General features: G+C 38.5%; 1 protein-coding gene across 1 annotated transcript in view; it reads right to left on the bottom strand.

Annotated features, from left to right (window-relative positions):
• Positions 1 to 23797, bottom strand: part of LOC123250107 (putative tetratricopeptide repeat protein 41) — a 60491-nt gene that overhangs the window by 15936 nt on the left and 20758 nt on the right. Inside the window, exons 4-8 of the mRNA XM_044679144.1 lie at positions 17975 to 18135; positions 14911 to 15355; positions 11245 to 11484; positions 7185 to 7383; positions 2485 to 2663 (exon numbers count right to left, since the gene is read on the bottom strand). Coding sequence (XP_044535079.1) covers positions 2485 to 2663; positions 7185 to 7383; positions 11245 to 11484; positions 14911 to 15355; positions 17975 to 18135 — 1224 coding nt within the window. The remainder of the gene's footprint in view (positions 1 to 2484; positions 2664 to 7184; positions 7384 to 11244; positions 11485 to 14910; positions 15356 to 17974; positions 18136 to 23797) is intronic.

The raw sequence follows: 23797 nt of genomic DNA, 5'->3' as shown, positions 1-23797 counted from the left end.
TATAAGCTCTAAGTAAAGAGAAATGTTCTCAGGCATCTCTGTCATTCCCATAATCCCTGGTAGGGAAAGACTGGGAGACTGCACCAAGTTCTTGTGGGTTCATGGAATTCTCATTAAAGTTCACTTTGGAAGTATTATATTTATGCAAAAGAAATCAATTATGTTGGGTTTTTCTTTTTCTCTCAAGGGTTATACTTGAAACCTGCTGGTTATCTTCAAATTTGCAGACCAATTCTTCCTCCATCAGTGGCTCTGGAGTAGGCATTCTTTCAAGGCACAGGCCTGCCATCTCATGGTGAAAGTAGATAACTGCCAGCTGCTCTTGGGCTAGTAGTGCGAGAATGGAAGCTAATGGATGGCACAAGGTTCTGTTATGCGCTTAAGCTAGTGCAAGAGTAGGTGAATCCAAAAGTTATAGTTCAAGGTTTTAAGAAATGGATTTCTTTTGGATTTCAGGCTCAGTGAATGCCATTGAAGATGATCTGCTTGAGTTCAAGGTTGAGAACAGTGAGGACCAGGTTGAAAGAGGGACGATGGGGGTACCAATTCTTGTATGTTTGGCCTTCTCTCCACTCTCGTTTAGGCTCGCAGTGCCTTTTACCTTGACTATTACGATATCATAAGTCTCCCTCCCATCCAATTTGTCCTTCGCATTGCTGCCAACACACTCAGGATCCATTTCCTCTCCTTCTAGCCCTGGTGGTAACTATCCATCAGGATCTTTGCAGCTGCCATCACCTCAGCATGGTAACCTGGATGCAGGAGCTTTACAAGCCTGATCCCTATATGAAATTGGAGGATCTGCTAGATGTGGTTGAACTTCCCCAGGATTGCCTGTGTCTCACAGACAAATGTTGCCCTCTACTGGTAACAGCCTCCATCTAAGTCTAAGACCCTGAATTCCTATGGATCCCAGGGTGTTCACCTGCCTCCCTAAAGGTGATCAGCCCTTCCCTCTTCATGTCCTATCCAACCCACAAGCCCCAGTCTCCCTAGGTCACCTCCATCCTTGAAGGGTAGAAAGGAAGTGTGGAATATCCTTGTGGGATAATAATCCCTCTGGATCCTGAGGATACTGGAGGCATTGTCCAGCACCTCAGCTGTGGTATCTCCTTATCCCCGCAGCAGGAACATTTGCATCCCCTATTCCCAGCACAAAACCCATCTTCATTACATTTTCACTAGCCATCACTTTTATGCTCTCCATCCTCATCATTATTGCCAACCAACAGGACTTCTGAAACCCTTCAGCCATACTGACAGGGTCTTATACTCCTGACCTAGAAATAAAACTCTAGTGAAATATTAAATTTAAAAAAGAATTAATTAATTAATAAAAGAAAATGAGGTGACAGATTACATTGCAAATAAGAAGAAGAGGGAGAACAGTTGGTGTAAGGGGGAAAAGGGGGGGGGGGTTGTTGGATGAATATTAAACAGTTTGGTCACCAAGGAATTGAATAAATATCAACTCCTAACCTCAAGTCAAAATGGCTTTTATGGTAGTTTTTTTACAAATGAGAAGAGAGAGAAAGTAAGAAAATTATAGAGAGGTTAAGGTGAGATAATTAACCTATCTCACTAAATAATTTGCTCTGGCCCCTGGCTCAACCCGGGCAGGTCTAACTAGTCCTCAGTCGGAGAAGGCTCAGCCTTGAGGCAAGGGCTGAAGGCCGGGGATAAATGAAGCAAAAGCTTCGGTCATGAAGCCTCTCTTGAAAGGAGAGTTCCTTCAGAGAAATCCAGGAAAAGCCAGTTTTTGCACTCACCATGTGTAGTTCTAAGAGAGAGATTTAAGAGCCATCTCACCACATCCAAGGTCCCAGCCAGGCAGCCAGAGCTCCTTCAGGTCCAAGACACGAACAAGAGAATTACAGGAAGTTGTCACTCCCTTTTAAAGGCGCTTCTTTTGTGTCACTTTCTGTGCCTTCCTTTTAGTTTACATGTCCAATCACAAAAATGGACAACCTGAAACGAACCTCCATGGAAAGGCTTAAAACAAGATCTTTGCACAGACCTCCATGGGAAGATATGTATGAGAATCACAAAGGATGAAAAGAAGATGAACTATGAGAAAGCAGCCCTATCCATGAATTTATGGTTCCATTGAAGTATCCAAATATTGCTTAGCAGGGTAATTTAGAGATTTCAGCAGATATTCTGAAAGGTTGAAGTACACGAATAAGGAGGAGGAATTCAAAGCAATATGGTAACTGCTACTTGACAACAAAAAAAAGTCAAAACTGCCAGTCATGTGTGGTCTCCCCCTTCCTACCCACAAGAATTTAAAGATACTTATAGACTAGAGAGAGGGGGGTTTGTCTTATAGGATTTCAGGTGATGCAGTTGGAGTCAGGGAAAACTTGAGCTGCAATCTTGCCTTGAACACTATGTGCCATTTAGTCAACGTGAATCTAGGCCAAAAACAAAAGACTGTTAACAATTTCTAATTTGTAAACTTCTAAGTCATCAGTGATGCAATACCTGTCCATGTATGCCTTTCTTTTATCTTGTATGATTTGTAAGTGATGATCTTTTTCACCGTACTTATATAGGCCCCTGCCATATCATATCCAGCTTCTGCTAGCACATTCCAATAATGGATAAGATGGAGCTTTATCCAGAAGGTTGGCTTTGTGGTTTGAGACATTATAGCCAGGGTTCTGTTAAAACAAAATATGAAGAAAATAGTACACAGTCTGGTACCTGAAAAAAGCTATTCTTAAGTTACATGAGCCAATTTATATTTTTCTGAGTTGATATGATTTTAGGTCAGTAAGCTGAACACGACATCCATTGTAACCTTTAGGTAATGATCTTTTTCTAGCTAGGTCAATAGCCAAGTCTGAATGTGAATTGGCCCCTGAAGAATGAATCAATAGGAAAAACAAATGTGAATTCATATTTTTTTTATGCTCTGGGGAAATACAACCACTATTTCTGGTCTAAAGAGGACTACCCATGGGCAAAAGGCATAAATCCAATGTAGTTTTAAGATGTCAGCAATATAATGATCCAAGACAATTTGGAAGGACTTATGACAAAGAATGCTATCCACCTCCAGAGAAAGAACTGTTGGAGTCAGAATACAGCTCAAAGCATACGATTTTTCACATTAGCTTATTTAGGTTTTTATTGGGGAGAGTTGTTTTTATGTGATTATTCTCTTACAACAATATGGAAATATGTTTTACATGATAATACATGTATAACCAGATTGAATTGCTTCCTAACTCCAGGGAGGGGGAGGGAAGGGAAGGATGGAAACAATTTAGATCATGTAATTTCAGGAAACTTATCTAGAAATTATTACATGTAATTGGTAAAATAAAATATCTTTATAATAAAATGTCACAGCTAGGGACAGCTAGATGACTTAGTAGATAGAGTACCAGGCCTAAAGATAGGAGGACCTGGGGTCAAATATGGCCACAAATATTTTCTAGCTGGGTGACCCTGAGCAAATCACTTAACTCCAATTGCCTCACCCTTACCACTCTTCTGCCTTGGAACCGATACTTAATATAATTTTTTTTAATCCTTGCTTTTTGTCTTAAAACTGATACTAAGTATCAATTCCAAGGCAGAAGAGTGATAAGAATAGACCATTGGGCTTAAGTGACTTGCTCAGAGTATCCCAGCTAGAAAGTGTCAGGGGTCAGATTTGAACCCAGGATCTCCTGTTTCTAGGCCTAGCTCTCTATCCACTGAGCCACCTAGGTGCCCCTCTGAGTATCAATTCTAAGAGGTTTTTAAAAATAAAAATAATAAAATAAAATATCACAGCTATATTCTCAAAAGTAGACTGTTTGCATCTCATTTCCGCATTAGATTGTAAGCTCCTTGAAGGCAAGGACTATTTTTGCCTTTCCTTGTACCCCTCCAGTGCTTAGCTCAGTGCCTATCACATAGGTGATACTTAATCAGTGGTTGTCAAATTGATTGAGACCTACAATAGGGTAGTAAAATTGACAAATTCATTAGCTTACATTTCAGTTTACATTTTCCTTTCTCCACTGATAATAGTTTATTTAAATAATTATTCTTATATATATATAAGATATTTTTAAAATCATTTAAATAAAAAAATAAAAATTCTCCTTTGTCAATAGTCAATACTGATTATTAGTAGGGGGTGGGGCAGAGAATCAGTGTGTGCTAAGCCCCTTTCTATAACTCTACATTGCAAAGAAGGTGGCGACGTCATAGGTTGAAGGAACTTCCCAATTTGGGAGTTCTCTATGCCAAAAAAATCCCAGGATGAGTCTTGTCCTTTTGTAAGTTTTACTTTTAACCCAAAGGAAACAACCAAAACTCAAGCTTTTCCATATTAGCCCCTCTAAATAATGTATAAGGCCATATTGAAATGAATAATAAACCTTAAATAGGAGTGTGAAAAAATTAATGGTTTTCCCATGCTTCTAGACACTGGACACAAGCAGGAGCTTGTCCTCAGTCCAAAGGAGTGAATATAGACTGTGACCCCCCCCTTTTAAATGGGCCATGCCTTATTTTTATTTTTAAAATAATATTTTCCCCAATTACACAGAAAACAATTTTTAACATTTGTTTCTCTAAACTTTGAGTTCCAAATTTTCTCTTTCCCCTACCTCCTTTGCCCCCTCCCTGAGATGGTAAACAATTGCTATAGGTTATACATGTGCAATCATCCAAAACATATTTCTACCCAGGTCATGTGGTGGAAGAAAATGTCAAGAAAGTGAAAATAGTATGCTTCAATCTGCATTCAGCATGCCTTCTTTTGAAAAACCTAGCAAGAATGGTGAGGATCAGTCTCCACCCTTTTCTCTGAGCCCTATTACCACTGACTGCCAAAGTCTGAGCACTCGCTCTTCCATTTTTGAGTGTTTATCTGTTCACTTTGAACCAATGAGCAGGTAACAGATGCACGTGCCATATTGGCGCTTCGGGAGATCCATTTCAAAACTAGCTGGGTTCCCTCCCTCCCCTCTCATGCCTCACCCTCTACATACACCCACACATTCCATTCCCATAGGAAGGGTTCTGATTGCCCTCAAAGCCAAGGCTTCATAACCCTTTCCTAGGGGCCCAAAGCTCAGATACTAACGTTAGAACTTTGACAGTGGTGAGAAGAGGGGACAAGGCAAAGGGAGAAGGGGAAGGGACAGCATTAAATGCAAAACGTGACTTTCTATGGGAAAAATACCATCACCACCACCACCACCACCACCACCACCACACATTAACCAATGACTATAGTAGAGCTACGAAGGGAGCAACAAAATGAAAGGAATTGTATTTTGAAGAGTCTGCAACAATTACAGAGAACTGGATCCAAATTTCCTTGGGTGCTTTGTATTAAGAGAGCTCTGTGCCATGTAAATTAGCTCCCAAAAGCCCTTCTAAAATCTGAGAAGGCAAGCAAAATTATGTCTAATATACTAATTATGTCTAATATACTAATTAATGCTTATCAAAGCTACCATATTGGTTTTTGGTCAGGTCTGTAATATAGCAGAATTGGATTTTTATGTTATATTGTTATGTTAGTAATAAGGATAGAAACTAAACCTATGATTTCAGTGTCAATTGGTACAGGGATCTCTACAGGTCAGAACTTTCTCTGAAACTTAGAGTTATAGAGAGTTGCCTAGAGTTTGAAAGGAGAAGTAACTTGCCCAAGATTATCCAGTAAGTATGTGCCAAAGGTGGTATTTGAATTTAGGGCTTTCTGGCTTCAAGGCTGGCCCCTAAGTAGTACAATAGATAAAGCACTGAACTTGTGGTTAGGAAGACCTAAGTCCAAATCCAGCTTCAAATACTTACTAGTTATGTGACCCTGGGCAAGTCATTTGCCAGCCTTCAGCCTCAGTATCCTTATCTGTAAAATGGGAATAATAATACCTCCCAGGACTGTTGTGAAGATAAAGTGAGATAATATTTATAGTTATTTTCAAACTAGAAGATGCTATTTTGCTAATGTTGTACTTAGAGAGGTTTGTAATTGTTCAATCTTTGCTTTTATGACCTATTAATAATAATGGTCAAAGCTATGATTCATAGCTGAGGCTAAATCCTTGGAAGGAAATACAACTCCTCTAATTCTAATGGTTTTTTCCCTAGGGGAAAATGTCCTTTACAGTAATCTGCTGCTTAAGATAGTTTGCTAAAAGGTGCTGCATTGAAAGGCCTTTATAAAAAGCAATTGGGGGTGGGGGGGAGGGGGGAAGACAGCTGGGTGGCTCAGTGGATTGAGAGCCAAGCCTAGATATGGAAGGTCCTGGGTTCAAATCTGACCTCAGACACTTCCTAGCTGTGTGACCGTGGGCAAGTCACTTAACCCCCATTGCCTAGCCTTTACTGCTCTTCTGCCTTGGGACTAATTCACAGTATTGATTCTAAGACAGAAGATAAGGGTCTAAAACTAAAAACAAATAAATAAGTAAATAAATGAACACACACATAAATAAATAGATAGATAGAGAAATAGCAATTAATTCTTCTCTTTGGTAGCCCGTGGTAGCTAGAAATTCTAGAAATTCTAGAAATTAGGTAATAACCCTTCCTACCCCCTAAACAAATATCAGTTTCTCATTTTAAAACTCTCAATAATTAAATTTAGGATAAAAAGAAAATGAAACTGAAAAGATAAAGTACTTTATTAAAATCAATAAAATTGGGCAATTTTCATGAATCAGAGAGTACACTGGAAGGAAAAAAAAGAATTTCTAGAAAGATTCCTGGAAAGTTGCTAGACTATTCGATTCCTGACTTCTATCATTCCTCTAAAATGTCTACTGACATTTCTACTTGCCAAATTTGAACACAATTTAAAACACAAATTTAAGCAACAGAAAGCACACCCTTCCTTCTCCAAGTGATGTACTATGGTTCTGTCCCCTCTCCTTCTGGTCTTTCCAGACTGGTTTCCTTCCAAGACTCCTAGGTATAAAGAGGAGTATGTGATGACTACTGGTATATGGCTGTTGCAGATGACAGGGAATAGGATGAGAGCTTGTGCTGAATGGCACAAATCAATAAAAAAAAAATAAATTTCCTCCCTGCCATCACAGTAAGTGTGTCTGGCATCTACACACACACACACACACACACACACACACACACACACCCAACCCTAGTACAAAACAGACCCTTTTGAGCCAGTCCATAAAATATAATCATACAAAAATAGTAAAACTTACTTGGCATTTGTGAGAAAATTACATAATTCCTCCCAGTTGCCACTCATTTTCAGGTGCCAAGGCAACTCTGCATATGCTCTCCAAAAGTTGCTTTGTCTCTGGAAGAACTGAGTCAAGATCCGATGTAAATTTGTTTTCTTACAATTCACGGGGTTCTGAAAGGAATATGGACTGCTTTCTCTGACAGGCGTGATTACACCTAGTTCAAAACCAGTCACAGGTTAACCACCTTCCTGTTCTTCTAAATAATGCCCAATCTACTAAAGCCTGCCATATGAAATACAGGACCCACACCTTTATTTTATGACCAGATAGGTCAGGAAAGCCAAGCTTGATAAGAACCAGACTAAAAGTCCCATAAATCGGTCTGGATTATCTCTGGGGCTATTAGTTGGGTAGAATGTAAGCATTTTTTCCAACTACCACTATTTTTCATCTATGTCAAGCGTTCTTAACATGGATTTCATGAACTTTTAAAAGAAATACATTGACTGACGTACTTAAATATAATTTGTTTTCCTTTTTCATCCTAATGTTTTTTTATTGGATACATTTAAAAACATGATTCTGACCTAGGCCTAGGTTCAAATCCGGCCTCAGACACTTCCCAGCTGTGTGACCCTGGGCAAGCCACTTGACCCCCATTGCCTACCCTTGCCACTCTTCTACCTATGAGTCAATACACAGAAGTTAAAGGTTTAAAATAAAAATAAAATAAATAAAATAAAAAAACATGATTCTGAGAAGGGCTATATAGACTTCACTGGTCTGACAGCCAGAAAGGGCCAGGACATCTAACCAAGGTGACAAGCCCCTCATTAATGGATATATCTGAAGTAGAACATCTACCAATCACATGCTTCACATTAAGTCTCTCTTAGAAGCACAAGGCCTCTGGTTGCCATTAAAACCAACCACTTCAGAAGTGGCAATCTTTATGTTCTCTGAGCCTCACAAAGGCCATTACCTTGGTGTGGTGACCTCCATGTCAAGATAAAGGCTAAATAAAGAAAAGGTTACAAATTTATATGTAGCAACTCTCGAAATAGCACTGATGGTCAGAATGGTCACATATAAAAACAATGAAAGTGTTTCTTAGGCTTTAAAGAAAACTAAAATCTGAGCATCCTATTTGGGGGCAACCCCTATCTATTGTGTTATGAATAGTTATCGTTAATGGAGGACGTCACAATCCTAGCTCCTAAAAAGGTATTTCATTATTGGGGAACTCATTGCAGCAGGAATTTAGATTTATTACTCAAATATATCCAGAACTTATGCCAATTTGAGGAAAATATGTTCCCTAATAGTAAATGGATCAAAATATCATTTAATCATGACCCCCCCCACCCCAGTTCCTTACTCACCATTTGTTACTATCTGAGGGTAATAGTGGATTATAATTATAACTACATAGATAAATATATATAATTATAATAATAATTATCTTGGATAGGATAAAGAAGACAATACAAATTTGGGTTTGACTCCTAGGATGTAAACTTAAGCCACATTAGGTACAAGGAATGGCATGAAGGGTATGAGTAGGACCATATTTGCCAACAATGTAGAACATCAGGGACAGGAATGATTCATGGCTCCATTCTCTTTGTACTCTTGGTCTAATCCTAGGCCTAACAGTACATAAGGAGAGAAAAGAGCAGAAGGTTCCAGTTCTCCAATTCCTTCTTCTTCTTGGTACATTCAGCTCCTCGATTCCTATTTGTTCAGTTGCTGGGTCCATCTAGTCAAGTCGAAGACTAACAATACCTCCCAAGATGACAATGATTAAAGGTCCTAGCAGCAATGTAGAGAGGTTAGCACAAGTGGTTACTACCTCCATTTACCTATGAGGCAATTGGCATCCTGGAAAGAGCTCTGGAACATGAGTCCAGAGATCTGGGGCCCAGTACTCCCTCTGTCACTATTTAGGTGACCTTGGGAAAGTCACTGTGTTCTCAACCTTAGTTTCTTCTTTTATAAAGTAAAATTGGACTAGACAACCTCCAAACTTTCTTTAGGTTCTCTAATTCTAAGATTTGAGGACTATTTTGATTTAATCTATGGTTAATCTTTGATTTAATCTTGGTTGGTAGCAAATGAGTAGAAATCTTTCTTAGTGAGTCCAAGAGTCCTAGGATGGTATTCTACCTGTTTTCTTTGCTTCTTGATTTTACCTCAGGGCAGAATTAGAAGATTTTAACCTTTCTAGAGTCTCAAGCTCTTGTTTCCTATCTGCTCACCCCCATCCCTACCACCTTTCTTTTACTACCTAAGATAGTGACCAATAACTATCATGAAACACATCACTTCCCTCATAAGAGGAGAATTCAAGTTCCTTTCTTATTACATGCTTCTACTATCCTTACCCTCATACATTCCACCACTGCACACACACACACACACACACACATGCAGGGAATAATACTAAAGGTGGTGATTTTCAGTTTCAACCACAGGAATAGAGGGAAAAGGAAAGTGAAGGCATTCCTGAGCTCAACCTACAATCCAGAGGCAGGAAGACCACTATAGATAACTAAAAATCTCAATTCTGACTAACACCTTATATTAGAAAATGAGGACCTCAAATAAGAGAATTATCCATTTCAAAGGAGGTCAGAAGTGAAGAGGCTAAAATAAAGACTGATTTGACAAAAATTATAGACATAATGTCTTGTCAAAGCATACTCCCTAAAACCCTATTTTTTTTTTAAAAAAAGAACACAAAATAGTTAATGTAAAAGTATATGCAGGACTGCTTCATGGTTCAGTAGATAGAGAGCCACGTCTTGAGAAAGGAAGTCCTGGTTTCAAATCTGGCCTCAGGCATTTCCTAGCTGGGTGACCCTGGACAAATCACTTAACCCCAATTGCCTAGCCCTTACCACTCTTCTACCTTGAAACCCATACTTAGTATCAATTCTAAGACAGAAGATAAGGGTATTTTTTTAAGTATCTGGGACACAAATAAAGATATTTTCTTATTGTCATATTTGATTTAATATTCAAAATTTTAAAACAAGTAATAAAAGTAATAGAAGTTCATGGTGTAATATACATTTCTCTTTTATGTCTTTTGTATTCTTAAGTGTTTATATTTATTGATGACTGATAAATTTATAATAAAAAATAAAGTTTAAATAGTTCTTTTAAGAATACCAGGGAAACGGCCTCAGCCACTTCCCAGCTGTGTGACCCTGGGCAAGTCACTTGACCCCCATTGCCCACCCTTACCAATCTTCCACCTATGAGACAATATACCGAAGTACAAGGGTTAAAAAAAAAAAAAAAGAATACCAGGGAAAGAATCCATGACTTTCAATGGCTACAATTTAGAAGCATTTTAGACCAGAAGTGAGTGGCATATGCCAGTAAAGGCTATTTTAAGTTGATCAATGTTTTTCCTCTTCCTAGACTTGTACTATTTTTCATTTCATCCAAACTTATAACAAAATTGCCCTCATTGAGACTATAATGGAAGCTTTCCCCAAGCAAGTCCCTATCCCCTTCTGATTTGTGGAGACCAGGAGATGCTGTTGCACTGGAGATGAACATGGACTAGAGGGTATCCGGTAGCACCCCACCCCATGCCTGGGCCATGCCTGCCATCACATTAAGGGGATATGTATCTCCTTTTCCCCGTTCTATCTATAATGTAAGAAATGCTGGATATTTAGAGAAAAGAAAAAACTAGCAGAGAGAAAGAAATCACTATTTTCATTATAAAAATTATATAGTGCCAGGTCTTAATAAAGGTCTAATTTAAACTTTTAGAATCTGGATTCTAAGATAAAGCTATTACATAGTTGTCAGGGAACTAAGCGTCCCCCCAAGATGGTTCTATTAACATTGTATTTTCTTAAACATAATTATTGACCTCAATGCAACTTATACTGTCCATTGAGATACCACTGATGTCAGCTATGGAAACCCATTTCAATTTATCATCATCACTTAGAATGCTCAGTATGTGAGAGAAATGACAACTAAAAGCTTTTTCCTCCTCTAGTCTTGTGCCTTTCCTTGACCTTCCAACCGTGTCCATACATTCACGCCTTACCAAGCAATTTGTGCTCTACAGCTTGCCGCAGAGACTGATGACAGAAGTGCAAGCGGCCATTTGGCTTCTCTTGGATCCACTGCTTTGTAGCTGAGCGAAAGGCCGCCCAATGGGAGGTGGTGACTTTGTAATGATTCTTATAGCCCAGTATTTCCAAAAGCTGGAGAATCTCAAGATCAGTCAGTCCACAATGAGAGACACTTAATAAGCATAATGTGTCCACTACCCAGCCACTCAGTCCTGTAGCAAGAGGATAAACAATATTTTCAAAAATATATTGCCACATCAAAAAAAAATACCACCAGAATATGATTAGAAATTAGTAGAATTTGCCAATAAAGATGATGGTGCATACTTTTTAACCACAGGTGAATACCTATTTAATGTCTTTACATAAAGTTTCCCAAACCCAGCCTCATATTTATCTGAATGAATGATTTGGAGGTGCCCCCCATAAGTCCAGAAACAGGAACTGTGTCATATTAGACTAGATCTTATTTCTCTCTTAACCCTTAGATTCTCCAACTCTTTTTTCTGCACATATTGTGTTTGCACAGAGCTGTTCTCATCTTCTTTGTTAGACTATTCTTGAGACCAGGAACATTTTCTTAGTCCAAATGGTAGGTGTATAGTGAACCCACCCTGAATTCCCAATGGCTTTGTGACAAACACACCTAAGAGTTCTCTGTGGAGAGAAATAAAGGCACGGACAACAATGTCCAGAGAGCTCCCTAGCTGCTGTGGCACATACTAGGGAGATTAGAAATCTCCACCTTGCTTGAGGGACAGGGCAAAAGGGGTCCTTTTCATCACCATCCCCATGAAGCCTTCTGTTTATTTCATGTCTTGAGTCCACCAGGGGGCATCCAGCCACACAAATGTCTGCCAAAGTGTCTAAGGGATGGATGGCCCATTCACCCCTGCCCTGTACATCAAAAGATTCTAAATCTGAAAGCACTCAAGAACAAAAGTAGAAATAGAAACTTTTTGCTCTGGATGTCCAATTGCTATTCCTGATTAATCAAGGGTCAGTGCCAATGTCTTCACACTCAGAGAGTTCCTCCCACATCTCCATAATGTCTATAGCTCCCATACCACCCTCCATCTCTCCTAGGAATTCTGTGTCCTGTTACACCAGTCTACAGAAAGCTCTCTTTCAGTCACTGCTGACAGCCTCATCACCCAATCGTGCTGTTTGACTAGCAATAGCTTGTGAGATTGTCTCTGGTCCACCCTTCCCTGGACTCTCCTTCCCTATTGAGGCTGCTCCCCAAGTTCAAGCCTGGGTTTTTTCTGTGTTTCTCTACACTCTCTGCCTGGGCATTCCACTTCACTCCTCACAGACCCAGCTTATTATTCCTTCCTCAAAGTTCCATCTCCAGCCCTGGCTTCCCACACTCCAAACCTGCAACAAGAGAAGAATGGAGTTCAAACCTCGCCTCAGACACTTGCTAGCTAAGAGACCCTGGGCAACTCACTTAGGGTAGAGAGCCATTAGAGAAACAGGGTCAAAATTAGGGCCTGTTATCTGGATTCCCTATGTAACCAATCCAGGCTGAGGCAGTCTTTGTGTTTGGTCCTGATCACCTAAGCCCTGAAAAGCTCTGATACCAGCAGGTAGGTTAATCCAAAAACAACTTGCCCCCTCCGGGAGGCAATTATCAGGAGTCATTTAGAGAAATAGAGTCTGTAACATGTTTTATCTGGATCCCATTACAAAATCATGGGCAAGTAAAACTGTGTGTGTGATTTTTCTGCACTGCATGTCAGATACAGATAGAATGGGCCATCTAAGGTAAAAATCTGAGACTCCTCTTTTGACTCATTTTCAGAGCCCCACCTTTTCTTAATATTCTTATTGGAAAGCTTTGAGTCCTTAGCAGACCAGCAGCTACTGAGTTCACTATTTTCTCCTTGATAATTAAGAAGCCTGAACTCTAAAAAATATATTACTTAGATAGTCAAGACCAGACACAGACAAGGCCAAACAAGACCTTATCTGACCAGGTACAATCCTGTAAATCAAGGCAGAACGCAATTAGTAAAAATCTCCATGAAATATGTTTCTGCTCCCAGAATTAACCCCCTACTAATTGGTGGTTGGAATTTGGCCCTTGTCCTTGTACCTATCTCTCTACTTTTTAGACTTTAATGGGTTGTGTATGATTTGTAACCCCTTCACAGCTGTGACTCTTTCTTTGTGTTCTTTGTTTGAAACCAGTATAAAATAAACCCCAAACTCCATAAGGTTGAATCAGCCATGGGCTAAACAATTAGTCTGGCTGTTCTCATTTTCTGTTTCCTGTCTTATCAATCTGACACCATTAAACGCCACTCAGGACCTCTACCATATAGAGCTGGCTCTCTATAACTTAGCCTCGATTTCCTTACCTACAAAATAAGAGGTTTTACTGACTGATTTCTAAGGCCCTTCTCAACTCCAAAATATGACCTCCAACTGCTGATAGGACCCCACCACCCTGCCTACTGGCCCCTCAAGTTTCACCTGATTAAAACTAAGCTTACTCTTCTGACTAAACCATAGTAACATCTTCCAAATGTATCATTCTCCTCATGCCCCCACTTTGAGATCTTGGAATTCTCTTGGATGCTTCTTTCATCCTCACCTGATGAATCTCATTGAAGTTGCTAAATTGATTCCACTTCCACACCTGCCTCCACTAACTCTCCTTTCCTTCCTCTGGCTGGTGGCCCTGCCTTCAGGCCATCTTTCACTCTTTCCTTCACACGCTGCCAGAAGAATCTTACTCCTCTTCTCAAGATCCTCCATTGACTCCGTATTTGCTATGAAGCCCAAACTCCTTGACCCAGTATTCAGGGTCCCCTCTCTAGTCTGGCATCAGCCTGTCCTCAAGATCTGATTTTCTGCTGTTCCTCACAGCTACTCTATACTCTAGGCAGACTGACTCATCTGTCATCCCCCTATCATTTCTCTGCTTTCCCAGGACTGTTGCTATAGTTCATGCTATTTCCTAGGCCTGAAATACCTTCCCAACCTTTCTTCTTCCCTTCTCTTTCTCCTCATCTCTGCCACTCATCGTCTTTCTTTAAAGCCCAATTTAAATAGCATCTCTCCTCCAGAGTTATCCCTGACTGTGGACACAGGAGAAAGCTTCAAAACTCTGGAGTCAGAGGTCTTGGGTTCAAATCCCACTTCTAATGATTACTGTCTGAGTTACCCTGGGTAAGTGATTTCACTTCCTATAGCTCAGTTTCCCTATTTGTAAAATTTGGGGGTTGGACTGCATGATCTTTGAACTCTCTCCTTCCCACCACCTCCAGTAGTTACCATTCTCTCTTTGGTCCTTCCATAACCTTAACCTTTGCTTTACCTCTCTTATACACTTATCAGGTATTATTTTATGTCATGTTTGCCTTGGTTGTTATAGGATATATTCCCCTAACCTAAAAACCTCCATGAGAATAGGGATTATATAGCTCATTTAAACTTTGTATTGCAAACCTTCAAACTTAGTATTCAGTACACAGCAAGCATTTAATAAATGTCTACTAAATTCTATTGAACAACTGCGTTCTCTTCTATGATTATTGCTGTCTGAGACTGGAGTATTGCCACTCCATCTTTGTCCACGCCGCTGCTTTGGGATACAAAATAAACAAACTCTCATTAAAAAATGTACTTACGGCTTTTAGAATCCGGTAGACTTGACACTACCTTTTTGGGTCTGATGATCCAGCTGTAGTCCTCAACCCATCTTTTGAGAATTAATTCCCACAGCTCCTGAATGGAAAGCACTTCCAGGTATACCTGAATACATTCAGCCTCATTTCGGTAGAGTCGACACTCTTGAAACTCGTTGGCCAAGATGGCAACTTTCAAAGGACTTAGGCATGGTTTTTTTCTTGTGTTATGTTTCTCTCGATAGGAAAAAATGTTTTTGTGAGGTACTCTGAGATACCGTTCAAAAATTTTGATAACTGTGTTTTCATCTGAGGCAATGGTGAGCTCCACCGTTTTTACATCTGATCGAGTACACAGTGATTTGTAAGACAGACTGGAGGATACCGTACTCATGATCAATTTACAATGAGGGGAAATGGAAGGGGGCAGCCAGGAAAAGTCTTTTGCCTAATAGAAAAAGTAAAAAAAAAATTTTTTTAATTTTAAGATATTTTCAAAATGATCTTGCTGATGGTTTCCAGAGTTAGAGCAAGCAAAGAATGGCGAGGAAAATGATTCAAACCCAGGATTACTCTGATTTCATCATACATTGTTCTAGCATCTTAGTTAAGAATTTAGGGAAATAATGGATACAATAACCACAATAAGGTAAAGGAAAACAACTAGGAAAGAAAGCTTAAATAGGATTAATTGCAATCACCCAGCTTGACTGCAAAGGACAAAGGAAGATGTACACATGCCTATTCTCAGTAGAGAAATAGGTGGCTGTGGTTTTCACTCAGGTATCATACTTGGTTTCAAGGTTCTGGTTCTGGTGGAGAGAGGACAAAGAAGCTTGGGAAAATAATAATGAATATAAAAAGTTTAAAATATCAACTAGCTTTTTTTTCCTTAAATTTTTTTCTCAGGGGGCAGCTGGGTGGTTCAGTGGATTGAGAGCCAGGCCTAGAGATGGGGGTGGGGGGGTCCTAGGTTCAAAACTGGCCTCAGGCACTTCCTAGCTGTGAGACTGGGCAAATCCCTTAACCCCCATTGCCTAGCCCTTACCACTCTTCTGCCTTGAAACCAATACACAATATTGATGCCAAGATGGAAAAATTTCTTTTTAATTTTTCTGGAAAAATATGGACTCCAAAAAGTGCTTTTTAAAATGACAATTAGTATCCATTTGGAATGCCTAAGCAAGGTATGAAACATGAGTGTGAAAGAATATCACTCTATCCTAAGAAATAATAGATGTGAAGAATAAAGAGAAGTCTAGGAAGATTTACATGCACTAGTACAGAGAAGTAAACAGAGATAGGAAAGGATCAGACACAGTAACTACAGCAACAACAGGAACAGAGGAGGAACAACAACAACAAAAACTTGAATAATTTGTCATTATAATGGTCAAGTTTCCAGCTAGTTTTTTTTAATGAGAAATTGCACCTCCCTCCCTTCTTTGCGGAGGTAAGGGATTGTGCGAATGATGGGGTACACTGTCAGTCCTGGTGGACAAACTATTTTGTTTTATTGATCTATGGATTTTTTCCCCTTCATTACAAAAATTGGCTCTGAGGAGAAGAACAGAGAGTGCTTTTTGGAACTGAAGGTGCTATAAAAATGAAAAATATAAAAAAAAAAAGTCTTAAAGAACAATTAGCCTCACCTATGGGGTGGATAAACAAACTGGTTTGTAATGAAATTGAATATTACCATATCGAAGAAATCACAAATATGAAGTTAAGGTGGCACAATAGACAGAGTGCTGGACCTGTGGTCAGGAAGTTCGGAGTTAAAATCCTTCCTACTTGTATGACCCTGAGCAAGTCACCTTACCTCTCTCTGCTTCAGTTTCTTCATGTGTAAAATGATGGTAATAACAGTACCTACCTCTTAGAATTGTGAGACTCAAAAAAAAAACTTGTCTTTACAAGCGCATTACAAACCTTAAAACACTATATAATTGCTAGTTGTTGTTGTTGTTGTTGTTGTTATATGAACAGGTACAAAGTAAACAGAACCAGGACAATAAGATATACANAGAGAGAGAGAGAGAAAGGGAGGGAGGGAGGGAGGGAGGGAAGGTGGGAGGGAGACGGAGGGAGAGAAACAGGAAGGAAATTAATTCTGTTTAACTATAATTATCACGCTTGGCCTGTAGAAGAGATTTTTTAAAAATATATCTATCTCTCTCCCTTCTTTATAGAGGGAGGGAGAGGGAGATAGGGAAGTTTAGGTAGAAAACATTCAGTATCATGTCAGATTTAGTTAATACAATGGTAACTTTTGCTAAGGTGCATTTTTCTCCTCTTTTTAAATTATTTGTTATAAGGAAAGGCTCTCTGGATAAGGGAGGGTTATATTTGGAAATGAAAGTGAAGAAAAAACAAAAGATATTTATAAAAATATTTTTAAAAAACGACTTGATTAATAAAAGAGTATCCTTTTGGAAGATGCCCTTGTGGTCCTTAGCTAGCTAAATTTAATAAGAATGTATGCACAACGCTTTCCCAAACAACAAATTATTCAACATTGCCATCCTAAACCATAGAAAGGGAAAAAATGCATATGATCAAATGAAATCATTTATGTAAAGAATTTTGTAAACCTTAAAGTGCTAGGTATATGGTAACTATCATCACCATTGTTAAGAGTTATATTTTCTGATAGGCAGATAGAGTACTTTTAACTCGTTTCAGAAAGACTGCTATCTAGCATTTAAATATTTCATGGGAAAAGTTCATTAATATTCCTGTTTAAAAATTCTTTGTGATATAAGAATAAGGAATAAAAGGCACTATAAGTTTCACTTGGCTCATCATTGTATATGTGTGTGCATTTATATACATATACGTATATATACACATATGTATATATTCAAACAGTATAAAATGTAAAAATCCAAATCTAGAACTGTTTTTAGCCACATCCGCACCACGTAGTAACTGTCAGTGCTATCATATCTGAACATAAAGGTTGAAATTTGAAATACAGAATAGAAAGATAGTAGGTAATATTATTTTTAACTCATTAAAGATCAAGTAACAAAACATCAATATATTATTTTTTTAAAAATTGTACCTTCTGTCCTGAAATCCCATAAACACCAATCAATTCTTCAATTCCATCAAGTACTAATATGCATGGCTTTAAACTGATGGAGGCTAAGAATATTTCTACAAGAAGTGAAAAGACCCATACTTTGGAGTCTTCATTAATGACATCAGTTTCAATCTGAGTACCTAGGGGCACAAAATTAGGTAAAAAATGTGTTCCACTTCATAGGAATATTTCAAAAGCATGTCAAAATAAACATACATGTATGTATACATATATAGTTAAAATATGTTAAGAAATATAATGAATTATGACTTCAGATGCTCTTTATTTCCAGTTATACTGATGAAAATAAGCAATTTCTAATCTCAAGTCTTCCTCTCTATAAATGGAGGTTTACTGCCACATGTCCAAAGACAGGATGGAAACATTAAGTGAAAGATACTATATCTCTTTTCTTCATAATAACTTACATTTACATGGCCTTAAACATCTTTAAAACAATCCTTTCTGAAAGTATCATTCATCCTAATTTTAGAGATAAGAAAACTGAGTCTTTGATAAGCTAAGTGACTGGCCTATGGTCACTCAGCTCCTAAGTACCTAAGATGGTTTTAATTAAATTGATTAAAAAACTAAGCTAAAAGTTTTGCCCCAGCTCAGCTCAGAGGTGGAATGTCCTGTCTTGAAAGGAAGTGAGTTTCCCCTTATTAAAAGTTAAATGTGATTCTAAGGAAATTCGCAATTCTCGGGGGTGTTACAGAGGGGATTCCTTCTTGCATATGGATGGGGTGAGATGACCCGGGATTTCCCTTCTTTCAAATTCTCTAATTTGAAATGGGATTTCCCTGCCTAAGGATCAAGGCTAGCTTAGAGCGCATTCCCCCAAACAAGGTCTCTTCAACCACTCTTTGAGGTTTTCCTTCCTACTCTAGATTAGAAAGATCCCACTGATCATAGCATTACTTTATTCAGCCCTGTTGCCAAACTCTGGGTTCCCACACCCACACTATAAAAATCCTTTGGGTACTAGGAATGGCATGGGAAAGTAGATTCATGGGGGAACAACCCAGAGCATGTGGTATATGTTGTTGTTCATCCTTGTTTTTCAAAGAGGACCACTGACATCACAGAGTAATGTCTTGACTTGCCAGTGAATTGGATTTAAGCGAGGCAGTATTGCACAGAGTCATCAGCCTCACTCTCTCTTCCAAAATCATATAACAAGACAAAATTCAAGAAGACTTATCAATGGTCCAGGATGCAGTGGATAACCTTGGTGTCTTCAAATGTCTGACCAAGCTCTAAGAGTTCTACAATTAACCTGCTTTCCACTGCCTTCAAGGCCATTGGAACAAATTGAATTCATCTACCCATTCCACCAGAGGAAAGTCTTCACATGCTTGGGGAAAACATCCTCCTACCTCACCAATGGTTTTGAGGCCTGTTGGTTACCCACAACCTGGCTTAGCCTATCTTCTGAGATTTTTGTTTTAAGTTTTGGTTGCTTTGCATGCTATAGCTTCTTGAAATCACAGGTGAGAGTTAGGTAAAATATAGACACCAAAGTTGGATAAGTAGCCCTGAAAAAAAGTTCTACAAATCCTCACACAAGAGGTGCTAGTCATTCCAGAATACCCCAGAGACCCCTTGATGTATATAACAGAACAACCAACTACAGTAGGATGACCAAGTGATAAAATCACCAAAAATTAAAGGGCTATTTAGTCTTTTTTCAAATTTCAGATTGTTTCTCTTCACACAAAAACAAACCTATCCCATGGTAGTTGAGAGAGACTGAAGTCTAAGCAAATAAAGTTAACAGAAAACTTGGGAATCAATTTTTTGATTCATCCATTAGGTCCTTAAATGTTATGCACAGAGCAGTGCCTTTCAAGAAAAGAATGCAAAGAAGGAAAAGAATCAGGATAAATACTGCTCTAAATTTTTGAAAACCTTAAATATAATGGTATGCTCCAATAGGGGCAATTAAGTGGCACAGTGGATAGAGTGCTGGGCCTGGAGTCAGGAAGACTCATCTTCCTGAGTTCAAAACTGGCCTAAGACATCTACTAGCTGTGTGACCCTGGGCAAGTCACTTCACCCAGTTTGCTTCTGTTTCCTCCTCTATAAAATGGGCTGGAGAAGGAAACAGCAAGCCCCTCCAGTACTTTTGCCAAGAAAATCCCAAAGGGGATCACAAAGAGTTGGATGTGGCTAAAAGAACCTAACAACACTGGAATTCTTCAGAAACTACAATACTATTCCACAACTTGAAACCATATGACATCTCCCAAAGACTATTGATAGAAAATGAATCTTTGTGTTAAGGAGAAGCCTTGTGTTATCAAAAGCATGGCAAAATTTCCCAAAGACAATCTTCTTTTTATCCTTTCTGAGTGCAATTAATTGTCCATTCACAAGGCTTGTCAAAAATATATGTATATTGAAGGACTGGTTCTATGGGTTCTTCAACTTACTGCACAAAATAGACTCAACAATACTCATTTTTCATCCATTTTAGTTTTTCCTATGTGGATACTTGGGCAAAACTCATGAAGATCTCATGAAGATCTCATTATAGATCTCATGAAGAATGTTTTGCAAAGTTCTGATCCATTTTTTATATCATGGATTTTCTTTGGCAGTCTGATGAAAACTATTGACCCTCTCAGAATCTCAGAATAAATACCATTTTATTTGAATTATTTAATAACATGCATGCATCAGAGGACAAAATGTGGGCCAAACCAAAGACAAAAACGAAATGCATAAAACTGAGGATTCCAAAAGAAATCCACCATATTGAAATATAGCATCAAAATTATTTTTTAAACTGGTTCATGGATCCCAGGTTAAGAACTCCTATTTTAAGACTTCTTTTCATCTGTATAATGTTACTAAAAAATTAGATACCCTTAATTATCTATTGGAATCCTTTTTCCATTTGAATATTTCAATGATCTATGAAAGTAGAAAATGTTTTTAAAGCAAAAGTTTCAATATTTTATGATTCAGTTGATATAAATGTATCAAACAAAATTGTATCTGTTGTTACATCTTTCAAGGAATGTTTGTATTATTTTGACATGTGTTTGGGAAATATCTTATTGGACAATAGTCTTTAAATCAGTCTTTTGCATTAGCAAATTCCATATTTTTGCATAGTCAAACAATTATAGAGAAATCTTATAGTATTTTCTTCTTTCAGTCAATTATATGTGCCTAGATCTGCTGTAGAAAAGTATTTATGAAAGCCAAACTCTACCTGTTTAAGTACGTGGGTGTAATATTCTCATAAAAATTTCATTAAGATGAATAAGTATGAATGTAGGTCAATGGTTATTACTGTGTTCTCCACCTTTGGGGAGTAGAGTGTCTTATAACAATTTTTTCCATTCTTTTGATAGCTTTCTTTAAAGAAGATATTTTTAAATGATCCCACAGTACTTTCAACCTTTGTCACACCAGTACACACAACTTCTGCATGTACTTGGCCTGATCTAAACATTTTACCCAACTAATCTTCTTAAATGCCATTCCTACTTCTTCATATGGCACATATGGAACTGAAATGTTGAGTCCGAATGTATTTCTGATGATAAGGGACTACTATAAAGAAAAGGAAAAATCTATATACCATTTTCTATCTATTTGATATACTGTCAGTTTTTTCTGTAAATGCTTTGAGAATAAGATTTACTTGGGTCCAACACAAAACTTCCTCCATACTTGTTTTGATCTCTAATGTTTAGGGATTTTTTTCTTTTTTATGAGGTGATAAAACTTACAATTTTCAGCCATTTTCTCCTGTTATATTTAACAAATTAATTAGAATTCTAAATCTATGTTGTTCTTGGATGTTCTTCTCCTTGACAAGAAGATCAAGCGCTTACTGGTTAAGGCAGTTTCTGGGAACATTAGGCCTCTCAACTATGGTGACTAATTTATATTCATTGAACCTATAGGAAGCAGTGATGATTGAGGTCAATATCTTTACTTTTCTCCATTTCCCACTTATCATCAGCTCTTTTAGGTTAGGTTGATATTGGTGTAATTGTAGGTAGGTAATATCTCCTCATATTCCTATTTTCTCAAACTACTTAGTAGTCTGACTGCACACAAACAGTTGAATACTGATAGGACTCATAACAGTAAGCAGGCATTTTTCAGCAATTAAAATGTAGTTGTTGGGGGCAGCTGGGTAGCTCAGTGGATTGAGAGCCAGGGCTAGAGATGGGAGGTCCTAGGTTCAAATCTGGTCTCGGACACTTCCCAGCTGTGTGACCCTGGGCAAGTCACTTGACCTCCATTGCCTACCCTTGCCACTCTTCTGCCTTGGAGCCAATACACAGTATTGACTCCAAGATGGAAGGTGAGGGTTTTAAAAAATAAAATAAAATAAAATATAGTTGTTTCTGTTAATCAATCTGGACAAGTCCAACATCTTGTAATTCTCTTCTTGAAGAAAATATTTATGATTATTGTTATTGTTCCATTAAACCAAAATGACAAATTAAAAAAAATGTAAGCATTCATATGACACGTGAGTATGAAGTTTCTACAGTCTAAGGCTTTGGTATCCTCTGCCTCTTAATCCTGACCCAAGAATAAGGGATAAGCATGATCAAACCTGCACTTTAAGGAAATCACTTTAGTGGCTGAATGGAGGATGGCTTGGAGTGCACTGAGACTTGAGGCAGCCAGACCCCCCAGCAGCTATTGCAATAACCCAGTCATGAGGTGAGAAGGGTCTAGGCCAGAGTAGGGGCAAAGTCAGAGAAGAGAAGGGGCCGTATTCAGGAGATGTTGCAAAGTTAAAATTGGCAGGCCTTGACAACGGCTTGGATATGCGGGTAAGAGACAGTGAGGAGTCCAGGATGACTCCAAGATTGGCAGCTTGAGGGACTGGAGGGATGTAACAGGGAAAATAGGAAAGCCTCTCTGTATTTGATCCTTGGATAGCAGCCTAGACTGTATTTGAAGTCTTCCCAGCCTGGTAGAACATGTCAGAGCTAATGTTCCTTAGGCACAGCTTCTAAAAATTTAGAGAAACCTCCTTGTCATGTTAAAGCATCAGAGTGGGACTTAATGGAGGCTTTTGTTTTTAATAGTCTTTTTAAAAAATACTCAAGGCTTTGAAGAGGGCCCTAAACAGCTCCCTGAACAAAGTCAGACAGAGTCAACCAAAGGCAAAAGACCTGACTTTCCAATGCAGATCATAACTTTACGAGGGTAAAGCATACAGTCATTCAAGTAAAAATCAGTCAAACCAGTTCTACAGCACCAAATGCCCAAGTAGATGAAATGGTTCACTATTTAATTGGATGTTCTGGCCTTAAATTAAACACAATTGGTAGAAGAGAACTGAACTTAGACTCGGGAGACCTGGGTTTGAATCTTAACTCTAGTACTTGATAACTGTATGACTCCAGACAAGCAAGCCCCATCATCACTCTATGCCTCAGCTTCCTCAACTGTAAAATGAGAATAATAGTAATACTTGCCCTATTCTTGGAATGAAAGTACTTTGTAAATTATATAAGTGTGAATTATTACTATCGATGTCTTAAAAACTTAGAAGAAAGAAAAATAGTCCTTTCTGGAGATGCTTTAACAAAATGCCAGGGCCCACATGGTTTCTTTTGTTAAATCTATACTGTGTTAAGGGGGACAGACATCACCAGACTACATCCTCTCTGGTGAATGGCATTGCAAGTTGGTTCAGGGATATAATATTCATCCCATGACAAGGAAATCTGCCCCAAAAAGGGAATAATAGCTAGAAGAAGTATCAGCCTTTGTTTTGCTTGTCTGATAGGAGGGTGGACTCCATTAAAAGGGAAA

The sequence above is a fragment of the Gracilinanus agilis genome, chromosome 5 (genome assembly GCF_016433145.1).
Source record: "Gracilinanus agilis isolate LMUSP501 chromosome 5, AgileGrace, whole genome shotgun sequence".
NCBI lineage: Eukaryota > Metazoa > Chordata > Mammalia > Didelphimorphia > Didelphidae > Gracilinanus > Gracilinanus agilis.
This window is presented reverse-complemented; position numbering and strand designations above follow the sequence as displayed.